At 32.7% G+C, this 26,982-nt stretch overlaps 5 protein-coding genes and 1 non-coding gene across 6 annotated transcripts; all 6 read right to left on the bottom strand.

Annotated features, from left to right (window-relative positions):
- Positions 1-162: 162 nt before the first annotated feature.
- TBLA0E04750 (Zn(II)2Cys6 transcription factor domain-containing protein) lies at positions 163-4,014 on the bottom strand (the record flags this gene model as incomplete). Its single annotated transcript, XM_004180998.1, has 1 exon — positions 163-4,014. One exon carries the CDS (start codon positions 4,012-4,014, stop codon positions 163-165), a length of 3,852 nt encoding a protein of 1,283 aa, XP_004181046.1.
- A 1,117-nt stretch (positions 4,015-5,131) lies between these two features.
- Positions 5,132-8,476, bottom strand: TBLA0E04740 (uncharacterized protein; the record flags this gene model as incomplete). Its single annotated transcript, XM_004180997.1, has 1 exon — positions 5,132-8,476. One exon carries the CDS (start codon positions 8,474-8,476, stop codon positions 5,132-5,134), a length of 3,345 nt encoding a protein of 1,114 aa, XP_004181045.1.
- Positions 8,477-11,156: 2,680 nt separating this feature from the next.
- Positions 11,157-11,245, bottom strand: TBLA0Etrna5P. Its single transcript is given in 2 exon segments — positions 11,157-11,193; positions 11,209-11,245. It is a non-coding gene; the product is annotated as a tRNA-Pro (tRNA).
- Positions 11,246-13,986: 2,741 nt separating this feature from the next.
- On the bottom strand, positions 13,987-17,871 carry TBLA0E04730 (uncharacterized protein; the record flags this gene model as incomplete). Its single annotated transcript, XM_004180996.1, has 1 exon — positions 13,987-17,871. The coding sequence occupies one exon, from the start codon at positions 17,869-17,871 to the stop codon at positions 13,987-13,989; it is 3,885 nt and encodes a 1,294-aa protein (XP_004181044.1).
- Positions 17,872-18,820: 949 nt separating this feature from the next.
- Positions 18,821-23,866, bottom strand: TBLA0E04720 (uncharacterized protein; the record flags this gene model as incomplete). The annotated part of the gene is made up of 1 exon (XM_004180995.1): positions 18,821-23,866. The coding sequence occupies one exon, from the start codon at positions 23,864-23,866 to the stop codon at positions 18,821-18,823; it is 5,046 nt and encodes a 1,681-aa protein (XP_004181043.1).
- A 747-nt stretch (positions 23,867-24,613) lies between these two features.
- On the bottom strand, positions 24,614-26,503 carry COG8 (Golgi transport complex subunit COG8; the record flags this gene model as incomplete). The annotated part of the gene is made up of 1 exon (XM_004180994.1): positions 24,614-26,503. The coding sequence occupies one exon, from the start codon at positions 26,501-26,503 to the stop codon at positions 24,614-24,616; it is 1,890 nt and encodes a 629-aa protein (XP_004181042.1).
- Positions 26,504-26,982: the final 479 nt, after the last annotated feature.

Below are 26,982 nucleotides of genomic sequence, written 5' to 3'. Positions count from 1 at the left end.
GTATGATTGGAACATTAAATATAGTTAGTATCAACAGAAATAAAAAAAAAATAAAAATAAATAATATTTAATTACACTAGTATCCCTCTATATTATACCATTATGGTTTTAGAATATTTTCATTACAGTACTAAAAAACAATAATAGAAGCATACCAGATTTTTACCTTTGATTGCCGCCAATAATATCACCCCAAAATTCATCGTTTAAAGAATTGAATCCCCACATTAAGGAATCAATATCAGTCAAATAATCATTCAAATTAACACTAGATCCACCTGGAGAAACTCCTAGTTCTGTGTTCATATCAGACTTAACATCGGCAGTGCCTGATTGGTTACTTTCAAAAGGTGATATAATATTTGAATTGTCAGCTGTACTATTACTGATTTTATTATTATTCGGTATATTTGCATAATTCTTCATTGTTTCCGGTGTATTGTTGTTTGTATTAGGATTTATATTGCTATCTGAAGAATTTATTATATTCATTGTAGCGCTAGGATTTGTCGCAAACTCTGAACTATTGCGAATAATATTATCAATATTATGCATATTAATGGATTCTGTTTGATTTCTAGATTCTGTTTGATTTCTAGATTGAGCCTGACATTCTCTTTCCCTATCTTTAATTACTTTTTCTTTTAATTTTGCTTTCTTATTATACTTTGAATAATTACCATCCATTTCAGCAATGTCAACATCAGCTACCGAAGTTAATAAATTTGCATATGTTTGAATAAATAATGCGATGACATATTGAAATTTATAGACAAAATGGTTGAAAGGATACATTTTGGAGGATTCTTCTAATAAATGGGAAACCCTAGTAACAATGTCAAGGGCACCTTCAGTCATTGGCTTTAAATAGTGGAATGAAGCAATAGCCACTGTAGAATATCTTATTTTTAATAATAGCATACCAATTGTATAGATAATACGAGATGTATGAAATAGGGGTAACGAAGCAACTGATTTTGGCTGACTTTTCAAAAATTGGTTTAAGCATGAAACACAACTCTCTTGGCCTCGAATAATAGCATTATGAATTAATTCGGGTATTGGATAAATTTGAGATGTATCTGGTAATTTTTCAACAAAGCTACCTAAAATATATTGATACAAATAAGCTTCTACACTATAATAATATGATAAAACTTTATGTCTATCCTTTGGAATTTGTTCATAAATTTCATCCAATTGGAATTTATATCTTGTAATTAAATTATTCAAATGCTTATCAGTGTATTCTGGATCATCTTCTCTTTCGATTTTTTGATCTATTTCGTGTAAATGGATATGGATTTTTTCTAGCATATGATTTAATCTTAAGAAAACTATTAAGACTTCATCATCTTCAACTTTATAGATTGGGGAATTTGAAGTTGTTTCATTTAATACAGCCTTAGCTGCCTCTTCGATTAATTTTGACCAACGAGTCTGAGCTGGTTGCTTTAGAAATATTGAAATATTTAAAGCAGTAATATATGTCATTAGTGTTAATCTTGGAGAATTTTCTGAACTTTCATATTGCTTTTTATTAAATTTATTCTCGTTCATCTTGAAATTATCATCATTACTAAACATCTTAAAGCTTTCATTAATTTGAGTCGGAGCTAAATCACGGTTCAGGCAACTACAAACATAGCTGAAGATATTGTAGTGAGTTTTATTAGCCCAAGCAGGAATATTATACCACATACACCACGTTAATAGAGCTTCTAACAATTCAATAGATCTATTTTGAGATTTAAAGATTTGATTTGTAATTAAATTCAATACAAAAGCATTCAATTCCATCACTTTTTTAAGATTTGTATTTTTTTCAGTCATTAGAATTGAAACACTTGACATTATAACTGAGAAAAATATTGGTTTTTCATTAATAAATTGATGAACAGTAGAATTTTTAGAGATTTTAATAAAAGGAAATTTACTTTCATAAGAAACATCATTTTTATATATATTTAACCGTTCTTCTGCTTCTTCAAGCGTCAAAATTCCTGCAGTGATTGGATCTAAAATGTGCTCCATATATTTGCTGGATTTCATGCAATTGTCCCAATTTTGTGATATTGTTTCATACTTTTCAGCGATTTCATGTAATTGACCTTTCTGATGAATCAATACAGAATACAATTCTTTTCTATATTTAGGTTTTTTCCTTCTTGAAGTTGAATTTAAGCCAGTTCTTTTATTATTAATACTTGAAGCAGTCGTAGTGGTAGAATTTATATTAGAAGTAGCATTAGCTACAGAATCAGGATTGATATGATTATCAAACATTGATTTTTCAGTATTTATAATACCTAACGAAGAGTTGGATTGGATTGGAGCAGAAGAGCCTAAAATTGCACTGCTTGTGTTTATTATTCCATTACTTGAATTAGGATTATTATTATTCGGCAAAGTAATTGAATTGAAACTATTATTAGATGCAGATAACATTTGAGTTCTTAAAGTTGGGGAAGTCTGGCCATTAACGGCTGTATTATTTTCTTGATGTTTAATAGGTACATTATCATTTGTTTGTGTGTTATTAGTTGATGTTGAAGTGGGATTAGTTGTTACAATTGGGTTTTGATTATTATTTGGAATAGCAGATGACTCAATATTTTGATTATGATTTATTGGAATATTATTCGGCAGGGTATTATTAGTTGAGTTTGTATTTGTAGTAGAGTTATTTAAATTTGTATTCATTATAGGGGTCAAATTAGGATTAGAAGTATTATGCAAACTTTGGCTATTTGGATTAAAGATCAATGGGTTTGGATGTTTAGAAGACAAATTAGGTGGAGGAGTATTTGCATTTCTTAAATGTTCATACTGATGGTTTAAATCTGTTGTAGATTGATTTAAATATTGTGATGAAGTTTGTAGATTAGTCATGCTCATACTTGACGTTGGTTGTAAATTGTTTTGTCTGGTATGGTTTCGCAAAGGATGTTGAAGATCATTTGTAGATGATACTTGGTGATGTAGCTGGTTTTGATGATGATGATAATGAGAAGTGTGAGTGGGGTTTGAATTCTGGCCTTGTCGACCTCTGTTATGTTGAAATTGAGCTTGGATTTGGTTTTGAAAATCATTCTCATTCATATTTGCTGGCCACATATACGAAATGTTATTATTCCCATTATGTAGCTTCGGTAAATCACTTTGGTCATTAGTGTTTTGTAGAGAATTGTTGGTAGAATTATAATTAGTTGAGTTTAATTCGACACTTGAATTAGATATTGGTATACCGAATTGAGGATTTGGTCTACCATTTGATAATAGTTGTGACTGCTGTTGTTGCTGTTGCAGCACCAGCTGCTGCTGTTGTTGTTGTTGTTGTTGTTGTTGTTGTTGTTGTTGTTGTTGTTGTTGAATTGGTCCTGGTTCCATGAACCTTTTTGTATCAATTGGTATAGGCACGTTAACAGTGTTAGTATGGTTCGTCATTCCAACAGATGATTGGAAAGAGCCTGTCATTGATACCAAAGAAGAAGTACTATTTGAATTTCTTTGCTTTCTTCTTTTTGTTCTTTTAGAAAGATCAAAAGTACAAACTTTACCGTTTTTCAAGCATCGTTGACATGGCTTTCTGTATATATCATCCAATTGTGATGGGATACATTTAACTTTAGAAGAATGACAACTAACACAGGCAAAGGTATTTCTCTTGCTAGAGCCACCTTCACTTCTGGTTGGTTTTTGAACTCTAGCATCATCCAATTCGATCCCCTGAATAATGGTAGTCTGTGTCTTATCGATCGTTGTAGAAAAATTATTAGCATCAGAACCAGTGGCGGCCACCCACCTACGAGGTACCTCTAAGGCGTTACCAGAGCCTTGATTATTACTTGGCACTCTATTATCGTTACCATGAGAACTTCCCCCTCCAGTAGATCCATTAGATAACGAATCATAGGTTATCTCCTTGGACCCCGGTGTTTGAACCATACCACCAACAAGATTGTTAGGAAGACCATTCCCATTATTGTTGCTATTTTCGTCAATAGTACTCATCTTTGGGAGCTAAAAGTTAAATCAAAATCTGTGTTGGTCTGTTATCCAGCCTGTCTATCAATAAATTGTTTTGATTCAAGTGTGTTCACTACTTGTCAAAACTGTCTAATACTTGCTATTGTTCTTAATGATGGTTTGTTGTGATGATATCTCCCGTGATTGTTGTGATAATTGCTCTGACTACTATGCTAAACCTCTTTGCTTGTTGTTTACTCCGGTGGGGCTGTTCACACGTTTTTTTAGAATAGCCTATGAGATAGTGTCGTACCAATGAATCTTCTGTGACTTCACAGGTTCCTGGGGTTTCCAACGTGACCTTTAATACCCTTAACCCTCTAGATTAGCCGTACTGCTGTCGGACCCTGAATATCTATTATTTGCTTTTCTTGCTCATCTCACTCTTGGTCTTTCTTCCTGTTCCGAATAATCGTGAAGTTGCGAAATATTTGGACAAATTACCCGAGAGTTAAAGGGTTCCGCATGAGATATTCCAGGTCTTAAACCCTAGAGTTAAAGTCATTCTGTACGAAAAAATGAAATATAATAGTATGTATATGTATTATTAATAATTTGATCTATGCCAAGGTAGATTATAATTAATATATTCTTTGTGAGTAATTGGATATGTAGTATTTAAGTAATATTACTTCAAAGTATGGGTTGGGGAAGGGTTACTGCTTTGTCAGTGCGAGATAGGGGGGAAAAGAGTAATAGGGAGATATGAAAAATATTGGCATATTGGAACTTTTAGATTCTATACCGGAAATACATTAAGGAAATTTAGTCTTTGGCTCAAATTATGGGCATTAATTCGCAGTAATATTGATATTTTGGAAATAATTAATTGTAAAGGTGCTTTCTAATAGTTGGTTAATGGATTAAAATATATATATAATAGAAAAAGTATAGCCCTAGTTAGAGTTTGAGATGTTTCCTATACTTTTCATTAAAGGAACAAAGAAATTATATATGAGTAGTAAGTACATAAGATTGAATACAATGTAATACAAAATGATGCAATGTAATTATAGCTAGATAAACTTATGAATTTAATAAATGGTATAAAATGAGCGTGTATATAATGCAAAGGGGGGTGGAAGGTGCACAATTTGTGCATTTAAGATTTAATACAAGTCACGGAGCCTTCCTTCAAACGGGTAAGTTCTTCGTTGTTAATGGCAGCAGGAGCAGGGGCAGGGGCAGAACCATTAGCGGCAGTAGCCGGTTTGGCACGATTATGAGTCATATGACTTTGAACTAAGTGACCTGCAGCCAAAGCAGAGCACAGAGATAACTCACCAGCCAATACCACAGATGCAACGATTTTTGCTAATTGTCCAGCGTTGGCACCAGGGTTAGTAGGGTGTGGGCCTCTGACCCCCAGCATGTCCAACATAGAACCTTGTGGTTCCAAGATGGTACCACCACCGAGAGTACCGACCTCGATAGATGGCATTGAAACACTAATATTCAAATCACCTTCTAATGTCTCATTCATTAATGTAATACAGTTAGAACTTTCGATGTTTTGAGCTGGATCTTGACCTAATGCTAAAAATACTGCAGTAACCAAATTGGCAGCATGGGCATTAAACCCACCTACAGAGCCAGCCATTGCTGAACCAACCAAATTCTTAGAAACGTTTAATTCAACTAGCGCCTTGACATTACTTTTTAATACTTTTTCAACAACATCCTTAGGAATGATTGATTCTGCTACAATACTTTTACCACGCCCTTCGATCCAATTGATAGCAGCAGGTTTCTTATCAGTACAATAATTACCAGAAACAGATATCACCTCCATATCATCCCAACCAAATTCATCTATCATTTTCTTTAAAGAAAATTCCACACCTTTAGAAATCATATTCATACCCATAGCATCACCAGTAGTCGTTCTAAATCTAATAAATAATAAATTTCCTGCTAAAGCTGTTTGAATATGCTGTAATCTAGCAAATCTTGACGTAGAGTTAAATTCTTTTTTAACTTTGTTTTGTCCTTCTTCAGAATCTAACCACAACTTACAGGCACCAGCCCTCTTCAATGATGGAAATCTAACACATGGTCCTCTTGTCATACCATCTTTAGTTAATACTGAAGTAACACCTCCACCTGCATTTATAGCTTTGCAACCACGCATAGCAGAAGCAACTAAACAACCTTCTGTAGTGGCCATAGGAATATGATATGATATGTCATCAATAATTAAGGGGCCAATGATACCAACTGGAATTGGCATATATCCAATAACATTCTCACAACAAGCTCCAAGAACTCTATCATAATCATAATATTTGTATGGTAACCTTTCTGATAATAAGACAGAAGAATCAGATAATAATGAAATAGCTTGACGACGAACTTTAACAGCTCTAGTAGAATCTTTTAATTGTTTTTCTAACGCATATAATGGCATTTTACCTTTAACAACTAATGAAACAACTTCTTTATTTTTCAATGTATGCGCTTCACCACTCTTCATTAATTCTTGTAGTTCAGTTAATGGTCGAGTGTAAGTTTCTAAATTATCAATTGTAACCTCAGAATAATCATCATCAGCTTCATCATCAGTAATGGATTTTGTTTCAAGTTTTTTATCACTTTTATTGATGTTATTATTACCAGATTTCTTAGTGTTTTTCTTTTTCTGTTTGGTTGAGCCGATCTTGTTGTCTGTTGCTTTAGTACTGTTGCTAATACTAGAATTATTACTAGTACTGTTATTGGTATCTTCTTCAGATTCTTCACTTGATAAATTTGATGAATTACTCTTTAGACTCTTGAAATTATTGGAATCAGTCTTCTTCTTATTAAGTTCGGCTGCAGTATATTTTGTATGAATCCTAGTTGCGTTTAATAAGGAGATGTTGGTTGCTAAACTAATAATTAATAAAAATATTAAGACTTTACTAACCAGACGATCACTAATTGCAATACTGAAATATCTTAGTAATAATATTAATCCATCTTCGACCATATGATACATATTTAATTGTTGATAGTACTGAACTGGGGTTACAGATATCAGCACAGTTTCATCTAAAATACTTATGCTAGAAGTCTGGATGAATTCTGGTAAAGAAATCACAGGTGATGGATTATTATAGAAAAAATTAACAGTTTGTGATGCCCATCTTAATCCAAAATTATAAAGGTTAATACCCAAAAATAATATCGTTAATGCACCTTTAATAAAATAAACTGCAAAATTAGATTTTAACTTAGAATTCTTTGAAGTATTTTCAGCTCCAAATACTAAATCAGCTGTCATTGGGATGATACCATCTTCTTCTAAAGCTTGTTTGATAACAGTTGATCTATGGATAATATCGATTTCTAATTTTAATGATAACACGGCAGAATAAAGAGTCATTGTAAATAATACTTCGTAAGTTGCAATGAATGAACATAAAATGCAGAAATTTTTCAAAGCCTCCAAATGTGATGCATAAAGCGTACATCCAACAAAGGCAACGATTGATAGCAAATGTTCATAAATAAAGCTTGACCCTTCGGCTTTAATGGCATCAAATACAATTCTTTCTGGTGTACTTTTCTTAGATAATCCAATTCTTTTAAATTGACCAAGAGTATACCTGGCCATATTAACTTGATGTTTAAAGCCAAATGTTACTACTAAAAATGGTAACCCCTCGATTAAACTTAAGGCAGAAACAGGTGTTTTCGTAATATATTGAGTTGAATATAACGCTAAGAATAATGCACACGCCGAATTTGTCATTGTAGCTAAACTTAATGAAAACTTTGAACCAATTTTATTCATTTCACGGAATAATTTATAAACGGTGAATACGACCATCATGTATGCAGAACCAATAATAAATATATCAAATGATTTTGAACTTTGAATTCTTGAAATAAAATTATTGTATAATGATAAGGCCAAGTGTTGGAGCTCAAAGAAATGAACGCCATTGTCAACTAGCCTCCATTTTTTACCATCAGAAGAAATCAATTCAAATGGGATATTTGGTTCTTGTTGTAATAGATATTTATGATCGTTTGAATCAAAAATTAAGCCGTTTAATTCGGGGAAAGTTGTAGTATCATTAGCGAATGAAATTGAATTTAATGATTTAGAATCTTTAGAATTTGTTTTAAATTGTAAGTTTAACAAATAATAATGGTTTGGCAAGGATATCATTGAACGGGCATCTTCTGTTTCCAAGACATTCCAGATATTTGAATATGGTTTTCTACAATAATGTGTGCAATCATCAAAAAAGAAATCCAGATCTGGTAGAGGGGAGGCAAATATACTTGTGGAATCTAATTTCCATCCATCAAAGTAGTATTGAATGACTGATAAATATGTAGCAGCAAAAAATAATAAAGATACTAATATTACATGTATTGGATACCTTGCCGAAAATTTAGCAGAGTGAGCACATAATGTTGTCAACGGACTAATAAATTCTACTAAATTTAGATTCATTTTACTGTTTTGTATTATAATTTCTTATTTTTTTTTTATTATTTTAATTTTTTCGTTAATTTAGTAAAACGACGCTATTGGTGATTTTTTTTAAAATAAATAAATTGTTTAGTTAGAGTCGTAACTTCGACTAAAAGTGTATATTATTATTAAAAGGGAAAGATTAAAACAATATTTGGAATATACTGATGAAGATCTAAAAAAAAAATAAAAAAACAAAACAAATAGGGGCAAAATTCTTATTATGTTTTATTGCTTAAAATTTAAACCGTAATTTTATATTCTGAAAGTATTCAAAAACAAAAGTCAAGAGTTTGTCTAATAAGTAATGATGTATCTTGTAATGGCAATATTACTTTAATATTTATTTTTTTTTTATAGCTACTAACAAAATTCGATTTATTTTACAATCTAATTCAATTCAATCAAATCCAATCTAATCCAATTATATTCAATTTAAAAATTCCAACCACTGGTAGTAAATTTGCCTTTAAATATTCGATGTCAAAATTAAAAAAAATATGGAGTTACTTTGGTAATTTGCCAAATAAGTGAAAAAATATGTAAACGGTATTTGAGTTTTTTCGGTACTATCGTTTAGCGTCGTTAAAAGGTAAACGAAGGAGAATCAAAGTATGATGATATGTGATCTTTTTTTTTTCGTCTTTTCCAGGACGATCACTAATTAAATAACGTCAATGACAGAAACAATCTCGACACAATAATTTGTCCTTTCTATTCACACTTTCGTCCTTAGTAAGTAATTTGCACTAAGACACAAATATTGAGCAACAATTAAATGATTTCAATTAGCCAATTTTTCAATTAATCCACTTAGCTGCTCTAACGGTGTTATCCAGCAGTAATTATTTTGCAGTTAATTTCCTTTAAAGGATTAAGTTAGTAGGAGATGGTTTTCTGAATAGGCTTTATCCGGATACTACGGCTGTACTCTTTACGAGATCCTACGTATCCAACAAAAAATTAAATTAGTCAGAGAAAGTCACGTGGGAAACACAGAAGTATAAAGGATTCTTTAAATCCACTGAGTAATATTTTTCAAAATATTATTTCAATGAATAGAGATAGAAGGATTTAAACTATATTGATCTCTCTAATTACAATAGGAATTATATTAGATCACGGAATGTTTGTGGAATTCAATTAAACCCTAAAAGCAGCTATTTGAATGCCTACGAAAATCTCAAAAATGAAACTCTTGACAAAAGAAAATGAAGGCTAACACTAATCGATTATGTGGAAATGATAGAAGTTTCTTGAGCTTGTGCTATATTTTGATTGGCTCTTGAAAACTCCTAAGTAATATTGAACTTAAGTTTAGAATAAAAGAAAGTTAAGAGGATTTTCCTGTTGTCCTAGTAATCCAATTTTTTTTCTATTTTATATTCCGCGTCAACGAAATTTCCGAGTAGCCGCCATATAACTGATTATTCAAATAATATCTATAATAGGTAACAAGATTTATCGATATATCTAAGACTGTTATAAGTCACTTAGTTCTACTTATATTAAGGACAAATGAGTTTTTGTTATTTTAATAATTAAATAAAATTACGTTAAGACTGAATTGTAAATAAATTACAGTCACGTGATGTACAATTTTTGTCAAATGTAATATTTTTTTTGCTTGTTCTCTATCAGTAATTATTACGCCTTCTATCTTCGATAGTTACTTGTACTAATTCCTGAGTGATAACAACAATGAAGTCTTTAACTTAAAGGACTATATAATTTGATTGGTATGTAATGTATCTAGATAAGTAATATATAATAATATTAGTTTCCAGATTTCCAGATCACTCTTGTTGATACTTTTCGTTTCTTTCTTTTCTCTATATATCTTGGTCATAGTGAAAACTTTTCAACTTCGTGTTTATATATTCTTGTAGATCTCATCTCATCTGAATAGAAAGTCATCACGTAACTTCAAAAATCACTGCGCCACATATTAATAATGGAAATTATTGCAAATATCTGACAGCCACGTTTATCCTTCAAAAAAACACATACTAAGTACAATATGAATGATAGATAAATAATTTTTCTTTGTTGTTTCAAAAATGTCATTTAAACTCTTAGCCAGGGTCTATTTGTTTGTATTTTTGCTTCTATAGGTAAAAAAAAATAAAAAAGAACATCTTTCATAGAAATAAAAAAGAAAAAATTGTGGAATAAAGATAATTATTGGACAACTGCTTAGATAATATCTACTAATGTAATTGCTAAAACTACGGCATGAATAAAGGCTATGAAGAAATATCTATATCACGTGACTTTAACCATGTAACAATTTTATGCTTTGCTACTCCCAGTAGTATATCTTTTTGGCTGCTAGTTTAATACCAACTGTTTATTAAACTATACAACTATATACATGAGCCTATGTAAGTTAAATATTATTATTATTACGTTCCGATTTGTTCACTATACACTTCCATCTTTTGTATTTCGTCCTTTTTGTTTTCTGATTCTTACCTCTTTGTTCCATCTTAGCCCTCTAGTTTATTCTTTTAGCTTTAGATTCTTAAATAGAATTTATGTTCATGATTCACTTACTTGTTAATCTACATGTCCATTCCGTTATCACGTGATCTTGGTTTATACACGTGACTAAAATAGCTCACACTATGTGACAAACCAAATACAATTCAAAAATATAGGGGCGAGCTGGGAATTGAACCCAGGGCCTCTCGCATTTTTGTATTATATCAACCCAAAGCGAGAATCATACCTCTAGACCACACGCCCTTCAAATACGTTATCGTGTTGTAAAACCGTCTAAGTGCCGTCGACTTTCACGTAATACTTACAAAAAATCAGTACAAGAGAAGCCTCGAGAGAGGACAGAGCAACTGACCACAGCTGAGAAACAACTATTCAGCAGGCGTGGAACATCAACTGTAACCGCTGAATCTGCACCCACTTCTGGTTCATCTCGTACATCTATTAGTAAGAATGACACCCAGGTTTCAATGAGTGTACCGCATCTTGTAACTATGCACCTAGAACTGTCCAGCTCTAAAGAAGTATATAAGGAGCATGTATAGATCAATATACTATTATATACTATAAAGGAAGGACCAAGGGGAGACACAATAATCTTGTGTAATACAACCTGTAACTACTGATCTCAGTACCATCCGAACTCTGAAACACCATCCTTGTCCTGTCAGTCTCGTATTACAACAGATTTTTGTGACATAGTGATACTGTCAGTACACTGTGTCAAGGGTTAGGAGCTTACAAGCCCTAACTAAATCAGAGACCTTCGCGTCAACATGTTGTGACGCGTAAACTCGCTTGTATATAAAGCGATGCCCATGAGACATCTATATAGAATTACACAGAATAAGATAAGTAAGTTATAGTTATAAGAATAATCAGGGTTATAGTCATCTGTAAAATACTATCCAGATGATTATATAATAGTCGTTGTAATAATCATTTTTGTTCAATAGATAATTATGGACTTAGATAAACTTGTATTAGTTATTGGCTTTTCACTAATACTAGAGTACTATTTGTACTTAAATAATAACTTATTTTTTTTCTTTTTAACTATAAAATTAATATAAAAGAACTCTAAACTTAGGAGTTCTTGATGGATAAACTGCCCTATTTATACTTTATCAAATAGAACTATTTATCCTGAATATTAGTTTATTAACTCTCAAGCAATTGCACAATTGCTTGAGTACATAACATTATGACCCATAGTCTTATAGTTGCCTAAACGCACGACTGTGTGATTGTATGATTCGTAGTCATAAGATTGTGTGATTGCTTTGCTTATAGTTTAGACTTGACAACATTACTTTTTATTATATTGCTTAGTTAACATTTGATATACTTAGAATATGTCTACAACAGTTGTTGGTGTTATTGTTGTTGGTACAGTACCAAGAATAAAATACTTGAATCCAACTACACTAGACACACAGACTACTAAGACCAATCCATCCACTTTATTCAAAAATAGCGCCACCCTATTTAGGGAACCCCCTGAAACACACTTACCATCGTTTTCATACTCATTACACCTAATTCTCATGTATATAAAGGGCAGTAATATGCTCTGATCTTCTCTCTGAATCCTCCTCTTTTAGTTCCTTTTTTTGGAAAAATACCCACCCAAGCAAAATAAAATAAAACAAGACCAGGATTATCTTTCTATTTCCTTTATAACTAGCTATTTCTAACCAAATTGAGCTAATATTTTCTATGATTGCATTATTTGAGTTAACTGAACATTCTAAAGCATTATATCTCTCTGTTACTAACTCATCATAGTGTCTCCCCTTACCCCAGACACTATTTCTTCCTTATATCTTTTTACTTCTACAACCCTTTTCTTTGCTGATAGCCTAAATTGTCAACTTTTTTTTTAGCAAATATTGTCAACACAAATGATTAAACAAAAATGGGTTAAGATATAAGATTGTAAAACAAGCAGTCAGTAAAAAAAGAAATTTGATAGAGTTGAGACATAAATAAGTATTCTTTATATGTGTCAACTAGATAAGATATAACTCTCATAATAAGGCATCATGGTACTACGTTGATACTCCATTATTTTATAAATCCCATACAAGTGTTGTGCCAACTCTATTTAACACATATATAAAAAACTTTGTTATCTTGTAATTGTACCAAAATCATTCTTCTGAAGTTATCTAAACAGATCATTTCAAATACTTTTCTTTCTTTGTTGACAGCCCTTGTCGGTAATGTCTAACCTTTCGAACTTCAAAGAAAAGAACGAAATTGTAATTACTTCAATAATACTCAAAAAATATTCCTATTATGATCACCATCTCAAGTTCTCACATTAAAAGTTATTTTTCCCCTAAGATTATTATTTTTTATACTCTTTCTTTTATTTTTGTCTTACCATATTTTCTTGGCCCCAAAATGATTCAGATATCGTTTTACAATATTCCTCAACGTAGTATTAATGTATCTTTTTTGATTATAGGCTCTGCTGCAAAGTTAAGTTGTGGTAGTTAAAGTATTGATATTAAAAGTTCAAAAAAAGGGCAGTGTTAGTGTAACCTTAGAAAAAAAGATAAAACAAAAAGAAACTTACAAAGTATAATACAAAAAAACAATTTGTTAGTAATTAAAAATATACAAGAATGTTGGATACATTTTATTTATTCACCATCATAAAAGAATAGAAAATAAAAAATGAGCCATATTAGGCTTATCATCTATCCAAGGACATGGAAAAACTAACTTGACTACACAGAAATATTATAGGACAAAAATGAATAATCATGTAATGTTACTCTCCTATGGATACTTTTTAAGAATTTTTTTTCTATATATTTACTTAAGTTGCATATTAACCTTCAAAAACAAAGATTCAAAATGAAACAAAAGGAACGTGAACATGATTTATAATGTATGAAGGTATAAATAATTATAGAAAAACGAGCAATAATAGATTTCTAGTCAACAATGAGTTCCAGTGATGAAGTGATGATAACTCAAATATAGTACATAACGTTCTTAACTTGATCTTTAGGTGGAGGTAATAATAAGTTAGATGGAGGGCAGTCATCCCTGTTCTTCTTAATTTTGTCAAATTCATTCTTAGCAATATCATAGTTTGCTTTAAAGAATCTAGCGGCACGGTCACATAGTAAATCTGCGTAATATACTGGAGAGGCAACCTTTACACTGGTACTTGATCTGCCAAAGATGTAACATAGAGAGTGAGTTATGGACTGTAATTTATCAGATGTTAACATATTCTCATCATATACACACCAATAATGACCTGGAACACCTGTACCTTTTAGAGCTTGTTGAGATTGCAAGAAAAAATCAAAATGTGCATTAGAAGTAACACCACGATCAACCACAGTACCTGGCATTACATTACCCATAGATTGAACAGCCGCTATTTCAGCCTTCTCATTGACGGCATTTTCTTGTAGAGGCATAAATCTAATTTGGTTTCTCTTAACGACGGCAATAGTGGATAATTTAGGATCGTATTTCTTACCACCCAACAATTGAGAACCAGCTTTTCTTAAACCTTCCTTCAAGCCTTTAACTTCAATTTGTACCAACTGAGAAAATTGACCTTCAGAAACCCCATCTCTGTAAAATAAGATAGAGTTAGGCAGTTTACCGTTATTATGCTCTTGATATTTTTTCAATCTACCATATGCCAAGGAACCAATTCTGGTAATCATTTCTTCACCAACATTATCTTGCATCAAATATTCACCTGGGAATTGAGCATATTTGTCGTCGAACGATGCAACAAGAGAGGAAATGGATCTCTCATCTAGTTCAGGATAATGGGTAACATCTGCACCCACAATCATATATGGTAATCCTTCATTATCAGTCAATTCAATGATGTGATCTTTAGCTAAGGAATGATTAACACCTTTCATCTTCAAATTAATTTTCATGGCAACATTAACATTGTACTGAATGGAATTTTTTCTGAAATTATTCCAAACAACACAATTGTTTAGAATACCATATTTTAAGTCTGTCACATATTTTAATCTGTTATAAACTGAATCATTGTTACCACGAGATAAAACATACAGGACATACGAATTTGGTGGAATGGATGATAATAATTGGTTAATCTTTTCTTCACCAGGTGACAGCCTAAAAGAAGGTGGAGCACGAGAGAAGCCACCACGGCCACGACCACCTCGACCACCACGGCCACCACGACCACCTCTGCCACCACGGCCACCACTACCTTCAAAGACTTTCATTGGAGCAGTGAATTGAGATACCAAAATTGGAGAGCCTGCTAAATTGAAATGGACTCCAACAGTGGCAACATCAGAGACAAATTTTTTCAAGCATCTTAATAATTCTTCTAATAATGCAGAGCTTGGATTGTCATCTTTATCGTCAATATATAAAACTCTCAAATCCATTGGTTTATAAGCAGTAGATATAAATTCATGTTTCGCCATATTCCAATTACCTTTTAATTCTTGATGGCCTTCTTTAGTAAATTGGGCAGTAGTACCATAAGGTTTGTCAACATATTCAACGATGGATTTCTTATATTGAATCACAGGGGAATCAATGATACGTGATGGAACCCTCATAAAGTTAAATTGAGAGTCGTGAGGAGCTGTGCCAGTATCTTTGTCAGTTAAAGCATTTCTGATCATTGGTAAAGCTAAATCAGAAATGATCCTAAATTTCTCCGCTGGTCTAATAGCAGCAAAGTTAATCATAGCAACATCATCTGAGATTTGACCCTTCAATTTTTGGCCAGGGACAATAGTCAAGCATTCAGCAGGGACAGGATCAGAACCTAAAGTAACCAATTTGAAGCCTGGATATTTTAATTTAATGTCATATTTCTTTTGGAAATATTCAGTGATAGTAACTTTAATTTCCTTTTCACCTTGTTTTGGAATGCCATTCTTTTGCATCCCACTTGGTGTAGTATTGAATTTTAAAGAATCGGCAGTTTCACGAGCAAAACCAGCACAACCTTTAGATTGTCTCTTCTTCGGTGGCTTTGGAGTACCATCTGGATTAATACTATAATTAATATATGGACGGTACACTTTCAATCCTTTGATTAAATCTTTAATAACAAAATTTTTTTCAACGAAGAAGTTCAATTCTTTAATGCTTGGAACACCTTTAGCGATATAATGTCTTTGCTTTTGAGCTTGAATTGTATGATAACATTCTAGGATCCAATCCATGACTGTAAATGACATTTCAGGTTCATCTTCTTTAAATTTTGGATCACCTGGCAAATATTTCGTATGTTTAATAAATGGTAAGGTGAAATTGATTGTATTCAAAGTAATAGCACCATAAACATTTCTTAATGCAATAGAAACACCATGCATTAAATAAGCACCTACTTGAAATCTAGCACATATACTATTTTTATTGAAGATAAAAAATTTATTACCGTTGCATTGGAAAACATTTGGATTACAACCTAGTAATTTAGCACCTAATAAGTTTAATAGGATAGTCTTTTCTGGGGCAGACATCTTAGTTTCTTGGAAATCGGTATCTTGTTCAATAGTACCTTTGTAAATATCACGTAGACAGACTTTACCAGTAAATTTTAAAGTGATTTGTGAAACTAGTTCTTCCAATTCTGGTTCTAAAGCAACGCTAGTAGCTTCCTTTGCAACGGTTTTCTTCTTTTGTTGCTTATTTGAAACTTCCCAACAACCATCAAATAAAGTAAACTCCTCTAGTGGAACATGCGAGCATAGAGAATCTTCACCATTGAATGAAATACGATCCTTGTATCTAAATAATGTTTCATCTTCATGGAACAGCGATTCGATCAGTTGGTATCTTTTTGGCTTAGATAATTCTGGTGGTGGTGGAGGTGGACCTCTTCTTGGTCCCCTACCAGGTGGTATCTTTTTTTCAGGAGGTTTGAAATCGATACGATAAGTATAAACCCAAGCCTTCTTCCACCAAGGGTCAATTTTATCATCAGCTACGACACCTTGCTTTGCCAAAACATCATCACCAGTAGACATTAAAACATGATTAGTTAAGACATCGACTTTGGTACCAATAGTACCATAATCTGGACGAGCATGAACTCTGTAAGCATCAGATATTTCAGCTGAAGCTTCTGGTTTTGGCACTACTTTTTCAATATCAAAAGTTTCATTTGGAATAATAATTCCAGTATTGGTACTGGAGTTACTAGTAGAGTCAGTAGTGGTGTCAATGAAAGCAGCGGCAGAAGCTGCAGATGAAAAAGTTTCAGATTCAGACTTAGATTTTTTTTCTTTCTTTTCCTTCTTCTCTTTTTTTTCTTTCTTCTCCTTCCTTTCCTTCTTCTCCTTCTTTTCCTTCTTTTCCTTCTTTTCCTTCTTATCCTTCTTATCCTTCTTGTCCTTCTTATCCTTCTTATCCTTTTTTTCTTCCTTCTCTTCCTTCTCTTCCTTCTCTTCCTTCTCTTCCTTCTCTTCATTCTCTTCATTCTCTTCATTCTCTTTCTTGTCTTTCTTCTCTTTCTTGTCTTTCTTGTCTTTCTTATCTTTCTTTTCCTTATTTACAGAAGATTGATCTGTATTGGAAGAAACATCTGAAGTAGCAGAAACAGATTCTTCAGAAGACTTTTTCTTTTCCTTCTTTTCTTTAGGTTTTTTATCCTTTTTCTTAGTTTTTTTTCTTTCTTTTTCTGCACTATCTTCAATGCTAGAAGGAGTCTCCTCACTATCCTTTGGTTCCTTCTTCTCCTTCTTCTTCTTATCTTTCTTCTTCTTTTCTTTCTTTACCGCAGTACCAGGTTCTGGAGTACCCGCGGCAGAAGGAGTATTTGTAACAGAAGATGACTCGACAGCAGCAGCCGCTTCAGTTAATGGAGCAACAGGAGCTTCAGACATCGCCTTGTTCTGTTATAATATAAACAAAATAAAGTGCAATATGGATGTGGTTATTTTAAACAAAATTACAAAATAAATATGGTTAGATAGCAGGAGTTTAGGAGTTTTCGATAATGTTGTTGCTTAGGTCTATTGAAAGCAATATATATAGAAAATATTGTAGCGAAGGATACTCGATCTGCCTCTTGGGGTAAAATTGTTGAAATATTCAAATTGTGAAAAATGGAAAGCAATAAGGTAATAACTGTAAATATGAGGATATCTATATAAATGCTTAAATTCAAATCCAAATCCAAATCCAAAATTGTTGCGAAAATCTTATAAAGTATGTTATTATCTCTTCGTTGGATGATTAGATTCTCCTTAGAATTAGACTAATATCACATTAGGAACTCCAGATATTTTGGTCGGAATCTTAGTTTAAGTAGTGGGAAATATCCTCGGTTCAATATTTACCCGGTTCAGATTCGAAATACATTTAATTTGAAAATCGAAATCTAATTTGAACCTAAATAATCTTCCATGTGATATTTAGATAACCCGGATTTTATTGTTAATTTTTTATTTAGTATTTCCCAATCTATCCATATCTGTATCTGTATCTATATCTATTATATACATATATTTCGATCTAGCAGGCGACCATAGCGTTTGGTGCTTTGCTATTATAGAATATTTCATAGTGTCCGAGTATATATTGGGCTATAGTAGAGTACAGCTTAGAAAATGTCAACCTATATATATTATTCTTAAAGTAAAGGATAACTTTCTAGCATTGAAAGTTGAAAAATATATTAGAATAGTCATTGATTATAGAGCCACACTAGTAACAGCTGAATCTGTCTCTGAAGATATCTAAATAAGCTATATAGAATTAGAAAACTTATGGAAATAAAAAATTTTTTTAAAAAAACAAAACAAAACTAAGTATTAGAATTAGTATATTATCTCACCGATGTTCTGGGGGAATCTCAGGAAGAGGGGGGGTATTTAAAGCTTCTCCACCATAATCAACTTTAACGACAACATGGCCATCCCCTAATTTGATGGCAATATTGTTTTCTTGCTGGATTTGCTCATCATCTAAGTTGATTTGAGCAACACCAATGTCACGATCCTTCGAGAATTTATGGTGGGCAATGGCACCAAATACAAGATTGGCTTCTGGAGAAGCTTTGAATTTACCTTCATCATTGAAGGCTACAACACCTTTATCATCAGCTTTTAATGTCTTTGTCATGAATAAAGGTTTCATACGGCCACCTTGTGCTAATGAAACTTTGATTTGTACATTCTTGGCAACTTTTTCAGCGGCAATCACTTTCACTACACCCTCATAAGTACCGTTTGGAGCTAAAGTTCTAGCAAAACTACTTGCTCTTGAAACACTTCTTTGGTGTGATCCGGAATTGGTTGCACCACCAACTCCACCATTACCCTTATGGTAGTGATTAGCATGTTCGGATTGCTTATCAGTTGTTTCAGGTTTATTAGCTAAACTGTTGGCTGGAACTTTGACATATTCTTGATTCGGAATGGAAGGATCATACTCAGCAGTATTCTTTAGAGATTGGTTAGAATCCTTCTCTTGAGTAGCTGTCTGCGGGGTCTTTGTGTGAGGAACCTTCATTCTAGGAGACGAAGGTGTTTTTACTTTAGGTGAGGATGGAGTTTTGATTTTAGGAGATGAAGGTGGTTTAACTTTAGGAGATGAAGGTGCTTTTTCCTGAGATGAATGAACTGAACGGCTAGTTGAGGCGTGTCTATGAGGATATGGTCTTTCAAATGATGTTCTCTTACTCTTTGATTGGGCGGCTTCTGTAGAAACTGCCTCAGAGGCTCCAGAAGAATTTCTCTCATGAGTCTTTTCTGGCTTACTGTCACTAGATATTCTGTCGCGGATAAAAGAGAATGATCTCCTTTTATGGCTATCATCACCCTTCTTAGAAAGAGATCTTCTAGGAGTTGGTTTAACTGGTCTGTCATGGTTACTATCAATATTTTCCTTAGTGGTGTCTTTTTCGTGCCCCTTTTCATGTGTATGTGAGCTATTTTCATTTTTTGTCTTTTTAACAATATCACCACCCAATCCTACACCTTTCTTCAACATCTTACCACCAAATTGCAATCCACCTACACCAGCATTAACAACATTACCACCGCTCTTCAATAAGACATTAGAAGTACCGATTTTCTTTAATGGAACCGCAGCAATACCAGAAGATGAAGCATTTTCCTGCAAGGAAGCCTTAATGTATTCTGGAACGAATTTGCCCTTAACCTTTACTGTACCTTGGGTACTTAATGGTAAGTTCCAGTGATATTCTCTATTTGGTTCTAATTCTTCAATATCTAGACCAACTAACCCCAATTCTTCGTTATCACCAGCCATATCCCAATCAAATACTTCTAAAACTAATTGAGAATATCTTCTTGATGGAACTGCAATTTTGGCAGTAGCATTCCAAACAGGTGACAGTGTCTTTTTAACAACTTCTGTTTTAAATGCTTTACGGCCATCAACAAAAACACGAGCAAATGGATCTGATTTTCCATTTCTATCAGCAGACATTAATCCCTCAGCAGAAATAATTTTCAAGTGTAAATAACCTGTATCTAAGATTGATTCAGATCTATCTAACGGAGCAGCAGTTGGGTTATATGTTGACTTAATAGTAATATATGAGCTTCCAACTTTTAATTTTAAAGGTTTCGAAAGAGAACTTTGTAGCAAGCTTAATGTTCTGAAAGTATTTTGAGAGATAATATCGGAGGCTTCTTGAACAATAAATTTCTTGGAAATAATGAAATGAGCAGTACTATTATTTAAATCACGGATAAAAGCAGAGCCTGTCTCTGGAACCAAATTTGTACCCTGGCTCTTTAAAGAGGAGAAACTTGGATAAGCAAAGTCATCAAACGTAACATGTAAATATGATGAAGATTTTTCCAGCGTACCACTAATAAAGTTTAAAGATAAAATACCTGAATTGAATTCCATTAATTGTAATAAATCAAACTTATTCTTTTTATTGATAGCCTTTTCCTCTGCATAGAATGGATTATCGATTTCGGTAAGTTCGTACTCACTTGGTTTCATATCCATCTCTTTTTTAAGTTTTTCTTGTTCAATTTGGAATAATCTCTTCTTTTCAGATAACTCATCCTCTAACAGATTAATTTCTTCGGCTTCTTCAACTGTATAAACAGGAACAGTTGAAATAAATTGAACAGTTAAAGTAACTGTGGTCTCAGTTTTCAAATTGTGTTTATCATTTAAAATAATTTTAGTCAATTTTGGAGCTCTAGTTACAGGTAAAAATAAATTAGTCTTTTCATCTTTTTGTATTAGTTCATTTGCTGTAATCTGATACTGGCCAATAAACCTATCACCACCGATACCTTGAAAATCAAATAATGAAAGGGTAATATTTTGATTTTCAGAAGTAATAGGAATGAAAACTTCTCTATTAAAAATTGGAGTTCTCGTCTCTGTGAAATGAGGAGATTTGAATTTCAAATGTCTATTAACGGCAACAGTAAAATAAGGATCAATATCACCAATACCGGCTAAACTGCCGGCAATATTGGCATCCTTGACAAACAATTTAAGAGAACCAATAGGATCACGGGCAGTGGTAGAAGCACTGAAATTAGTAGAGACAGTAACAGGTTTCCATTGAGCATCAACATATATTTCACCTTGTGGAGAACCTTTAATAAAGCCATTTCCTGTGGATAGAGAGTTCAAAATATCTTCCAAGGAGCCATTGTACTGACATATCAGATCTTTACCATTCATACCTTGATCAAAGATATCTATTCTAATTTTAGAATTTGATTTTGAAGGGATGAAAATTTCAGTTGTTTCGCCCCAAGAAGGTTCATTGATTCTTCTTAATGTTCTATAACTTTTGACTAGTTCATTATTCAAATATAGTTCCGCAGAAGGACTTAACGTGCCAGTAACAGTTCCAGAAGTATCCAAGTATTTAATATTTTGTAAAGTGAATTTAATAATACCAACGTCGACATCGTCGAAAGCATCATTTTCTTCTTGATTATTTTGTTCAGTTGTAGATTCTAGTTTCTTTTTATCGTCAGTGGTACCTTTGGCAACTTTATCTTCACTCTTTTGAATGCAAGGAAACCAATTTAAAGAGTAATTCAATTGGCCTTTAGGTTGAGTACCAATTAATAATTCGGTTGATTGATTTTCTAATGAATTTTCTTGAAGTAATTCTTCTAAAGTAATTTCTAATTCTCCAATTAAAGTGTCACTACGAACATCATTAAAATCAAAACATTTCAAAAATAACTTTTGTTGTAAACTATTAACTGTCAAATAATGTGTCTCATTCCATTTTGGAGACTTTGAATCGTTAATAACTTTAGTCTTTACAGATGGTTCATTATTTTTTACACTATTTTCAGTAGAAATTGTCACATAAGGATCGACAGTATTTGTAATAAATCCTGAGCTTTTTAAAGCTGCAGCATCGTGGATAGTGACAGCCAATACACCAGTTGCATCATTAGATTGAGCGGACATGATATCTTCCACATTAATATCCATCTTATTTGGAGCATATAACATAGGCGCCAAATTAGAATCGATCAAACTTTTAACAGTACTCTTTAAACCTGGTAAGAAAGACATGATATCCAAGCCTAAAGTATCACCACCTACTGGTTTCAAGACGAAGTCAATTAATGGAGGTTCTAGTAATTGTATCGAGACGATCTTGATATTTGGGAAAATAGTACCAAACTCAATGCCAACGCGTAATTTACCTGCCACATTAATATTTTCCACAATAACACTAACAGTCTTGGAGACAACACCTTTACCAATGGTGACACCCAAGGAAATCTTCGGATTGACCTTAATAGCAACCTCCTTTGGGGTCATATCAGAAACATCATTTGGAGTAAAAGCAAAAGACCAATCCATTTCAACAAATTTCTTGCCTGTTTTAGTATTTGTCTTGATGCCTCTAATGGCGGGAGCCTTTGAACCCAAGGTAAATTCTTCTAAAGAGAAGGCATCAATACCATAACCTGGAGCTACACCGGCTAAAGTAGGGTTGACACTCTCTTTAACTTGCTTTGAAAGAACAGGCATGTAAATGACCCAAAATTTAGATAAGAAGGAGTTTAACCAAAGAGTAGTTTCTGTTCTTTCACTTAAAGTTTCTTGAACAGTAACTCTTTGTAAATCATCTCTAATGTTTCTATTGAAACGACGGTATTCATTGTTATAAACAGCAGCAGAGCAAAAGAAGATGAATCCAATGGACCACCATGACATACCAATATAGGCAAACCCCCAAGAGAAGAAACAAGTACCAAAGACCGTAGCAACATTATAATACAAATCATTGTAAAAATTTTCCAAAATATAAGCTTTAATGACTTTGGAATCTTTCGAAGTAGGGGCTCCTACACCACTTGGATGGAATACACCGACTTTGGACCAAGGGTATAAGGTAGATGAATCTGTAGAAGTCATTTTAATTGGTTTGGAATTTTTAGTGGTCTTTTCCTCCTCATCAAGCAAAGGTGTGTCCTCAAAAGGGGCAGATGAAGTTTTGGTAGGCAATTCAGAAGTATTACGATTGGAGTCCTTTTCAGTATTCATAGATAGTGCAACACTTTCTATAGGATGTAAAGTTTCATTCTTTGACGAGATTTTTGAAGTAGCAGGAGGAGGACTGGTAGAACCTGACACTTTCGAGGTAGAGCGAGGACGAGAAGTATCCATTTTGGAATTAGAATGAGAGTGGGTAGATATATGAGTAGTAGAGGCCTTTGAGGCTGAATGAGGACGAGATTTGTTTGGTTTTTCAAAAATTTCCTCACTGCTCATGTTGTCAGAGTTAGACAAATCATGAGTTGGGTTCCAGACGAAATAGCAGAAGGTGAAGAGGCGGGTGGTTAACAACCCCGGAGACCAATTGCTTGTAAGAATGTGACTTTGTCCCATTTGTATCATTACTATCGGTTCTACTGTCAGGATTGTGTTTACTCGAGGGAGTATCCGGTCTCTTTTGAAAAAGCCTCGCTGGTACTAACGGAATCAGCAGACTGAGGAGTCTGTTCAACATCATTAGACTGAGGCATGATTATTGTTTTGTTTTGTTTTGGCGTTCAATCGTTTTTAATTATTTTTTTTTTTTAATTTTTTTTATATATTTTTTGATTATCTGTTTGTTTGTTTTTAAGAACTATTATTTTTCAAATTTTATTATTCAAAATAGCTTGTCTGATAAAGAGTTTTGCCTGATCTACAGTAATTTTATAAAACAATCTAATTCAATTGCTCTTATTTGACTTTTTCAAAAACTAATTCTAAGCATTCATTAAACAAATTATATCTAATCCATTGTTTATTGATGAGTTTTCCTTACTACTAGGGTCAATGCAATATTTCTTCCACTTCTGGTCTCCTGGAAAACAAACCGAGCACCCTTGAAAATTTCAATCTGATGGAATTTTTCACTGAGTTGCTGAATTCTACAATTTGACCCCGGAATGGGAAATTTCCTAACGAGGAAAATCAAAAACTTTGTCACGTGATGTAAAGGAAGTTATTCTTCTTTGGGAAATTTTAATATATTAGAAAAGGAAATTCTAGGGTAATGAGCTGAAGCATTGGAAGTTAGAGGTTATATAAAGTAATGTATGGTTGTATATAGTGTGTATTAATATTGGTAGGTATGGATCTGTGAGTGGGTAGACACTAGGTGTACTTGCTGGCAAGCTCATATCTCTTCTGGATGGCGTTTCGTATTTGTGAAGTGGTAAAGAGTTTAGTCTCACCAAGTTTGTTTAGGAATAAGCGATGGTAGTTAACATTAAGATCTCTGAGACGGAAGGAACAATAGATGAGTTGTAAGTATACGGACTCAGTCAGTGGAGTGTCCAGTTTGGCAGAGGTGAGGTCTTTTAGAAGGAACCCTATACATTCGTTAACAAACTGAAGCATGAATGGATTGGTGGGAATTTTTTTTTCAGTAGAGGTTAACGTGTTTCGTCTTGGCTCAATAGGTTTAGGTTCTTTAGGGTGCATTGTAATTTCTACAAGGGACTCTTTTTCTTTTATGACAGATTTTTCTTCTTCTGTAGTAATCTTTCCATCTTTTTTTGACTCGTATAATGACTTAGAATCATTTTCCTTTGTAATCAAATCTTTTTGGTCTTTTGACTCTTCTATAGCGTCATTGTTCGAGCTGGTGTCTTGTTTAACGTGTCCTTGCTTAATTGGAGTGCTAGTATCTTCATCAGTTGATTGGAGTTCATCGGTTTCTGCTTTCTTTGCTGAATTTTCTGTGGCACCTTTATTATCTTCAAATGTGGCATTTTCAAGTGCATCACTTTCGGTTGTAGCATGTTCTGTAGTAGCATTTTCGGCTGTATCATTCTTAGTTATAGCATGCTCGGTAGTAGAACTCTCGGTAGTAGCGCCCTCAGTAGTAGCACCCTCAGTAGCAACCGTTTCATTTGGTTTATTGTCTTCTATTGGGATATTTATATCTAATTCCTTCTTTAATGGGATATAGACATCCTCTTTAATCGAAGTAAAAGTGGTGGGGAAAATGTTTAAAGATGTATAAGTATGTTCTCTTAACACTTCAATTTTCCTCTTAATCATGATTTCCATTAAAGTTTCATTCGATGGATTTGTATCTAATGAAAAGGATGAAATCTCTTTTTGAATAAAATTAAATCTCATCGCAAGGAAAACTTGTAATAATGAAGACGTATCCTTATCGTCAAATGGGGGTATAGATGATAAATATTTTAGAATCTTCTTTAATGAATTTATAGATATATTAGTGGATAGTAATTTAACTAATCCATTTAGCATGGTAGTAGTGATCTCATTAAGTACATTATTGCATATACCTTCCACTATAGAGGAGCCATGAAATTTTACCATTAATGATTTCGTATGTGTATATAATAAAACAGCTTCTTGATAATGGCCAGTCTTGATACATGTCCTTGCTAAAAAGGGTAATTCCATTAATTCAGTAATTTCCGTAATATTATCTAAAACACTGGTTAAAGTACCTTTACCAATAATTACATCATCTTTATTCTTATTAATTCTATCTCTTAATTTCTTAATAGCAATATGGAATTCATCTTCTTGTTCTTTTAATTTATCATTATCTATGTGACGTTTATCAGAATCAACAGTTTCATTCAATATATCATCCAACAATAAATCATTTTCCTGCTGAGTAATAATATTGGATGGTAAATTTATATTAGTTGTATTAATTGAATCCTCCTTTTCAGGCCCATTTTTCACTTCCCATAATAAATCCAATTGTTTATGAAACTCGTTCAATTTTCCCATTGTATTATTGCCTAATAGATCTTTAACAACTTCATCCTTATTGTCAATTAAAACTTTACGTATATCCTTTTCTACCAATGTGATTTTGGCATCTACTTCTGCAATTTCTTCAACTATACTACCTGAAATAGCTTGTGATGAAAAATAAGTTTCAAAATCCTTTTGTGATGAGAATATATCTTCAAGAATTTGGCTTCCCTTTTTCTTTTCTTCTTCACTAATATTCCATGAAGAATCTGTAATAGTATCCAATAAAATATTCATGTTGGTTTGTGTTTTTTTTCTGTAGGTCTTTATTAGAACTCGAATTATACGTTCATTGGCAGGTTAGAAAATAAGTGTACACTAGATAGTAATCTTCTTATAAACGTAACACAATATTAATTTTGTCTTTTGGCCTCCTAAGCTAACTTTTACTAATTAGATCAGCTTTTTCTTTTAAAATTCTTTTATGGTCCCTATAATAATTATTTGGTTGTCATACAAGTTTCTATTATTTAAACCGATGAATAAAATTTCAATACGCGAGATATAGAAAAGTGTCACAATTTAATACTCAAATTCAAATAATTTTGAAATATATACAATAGCATTTAAAAGTTGTTATTTTTTGAATCTAGTGCTCTAGATAAACAGAAAATGAAACTTTATTTTAGTATATTATTAAGATAGTATTTCACTAATTTCAAGTGTTTATACAAAATGAAATTAAAATTGAATATATTTGAGTTTCTGACTAAAGT

Source organism: Henningerozyma blattae, chromosome 5 (assembly GCF_000315915.1).
Source record: "Henningerozyma blattae CBS 6284 chromosome 5, complete genome".
Classification (NCBI taxonomy): Eukaryota; Fungi; Ascomycota; class Saccharomycetes; order Saccharomycetales; family Saccharomycetaceae; genus Henningerozyma; species Henningerozyma blattae.
Note: the sequence above shows the minus strand (reverse complement) of the source record. Positions and strands in the feature narration are given on the sequence as shown.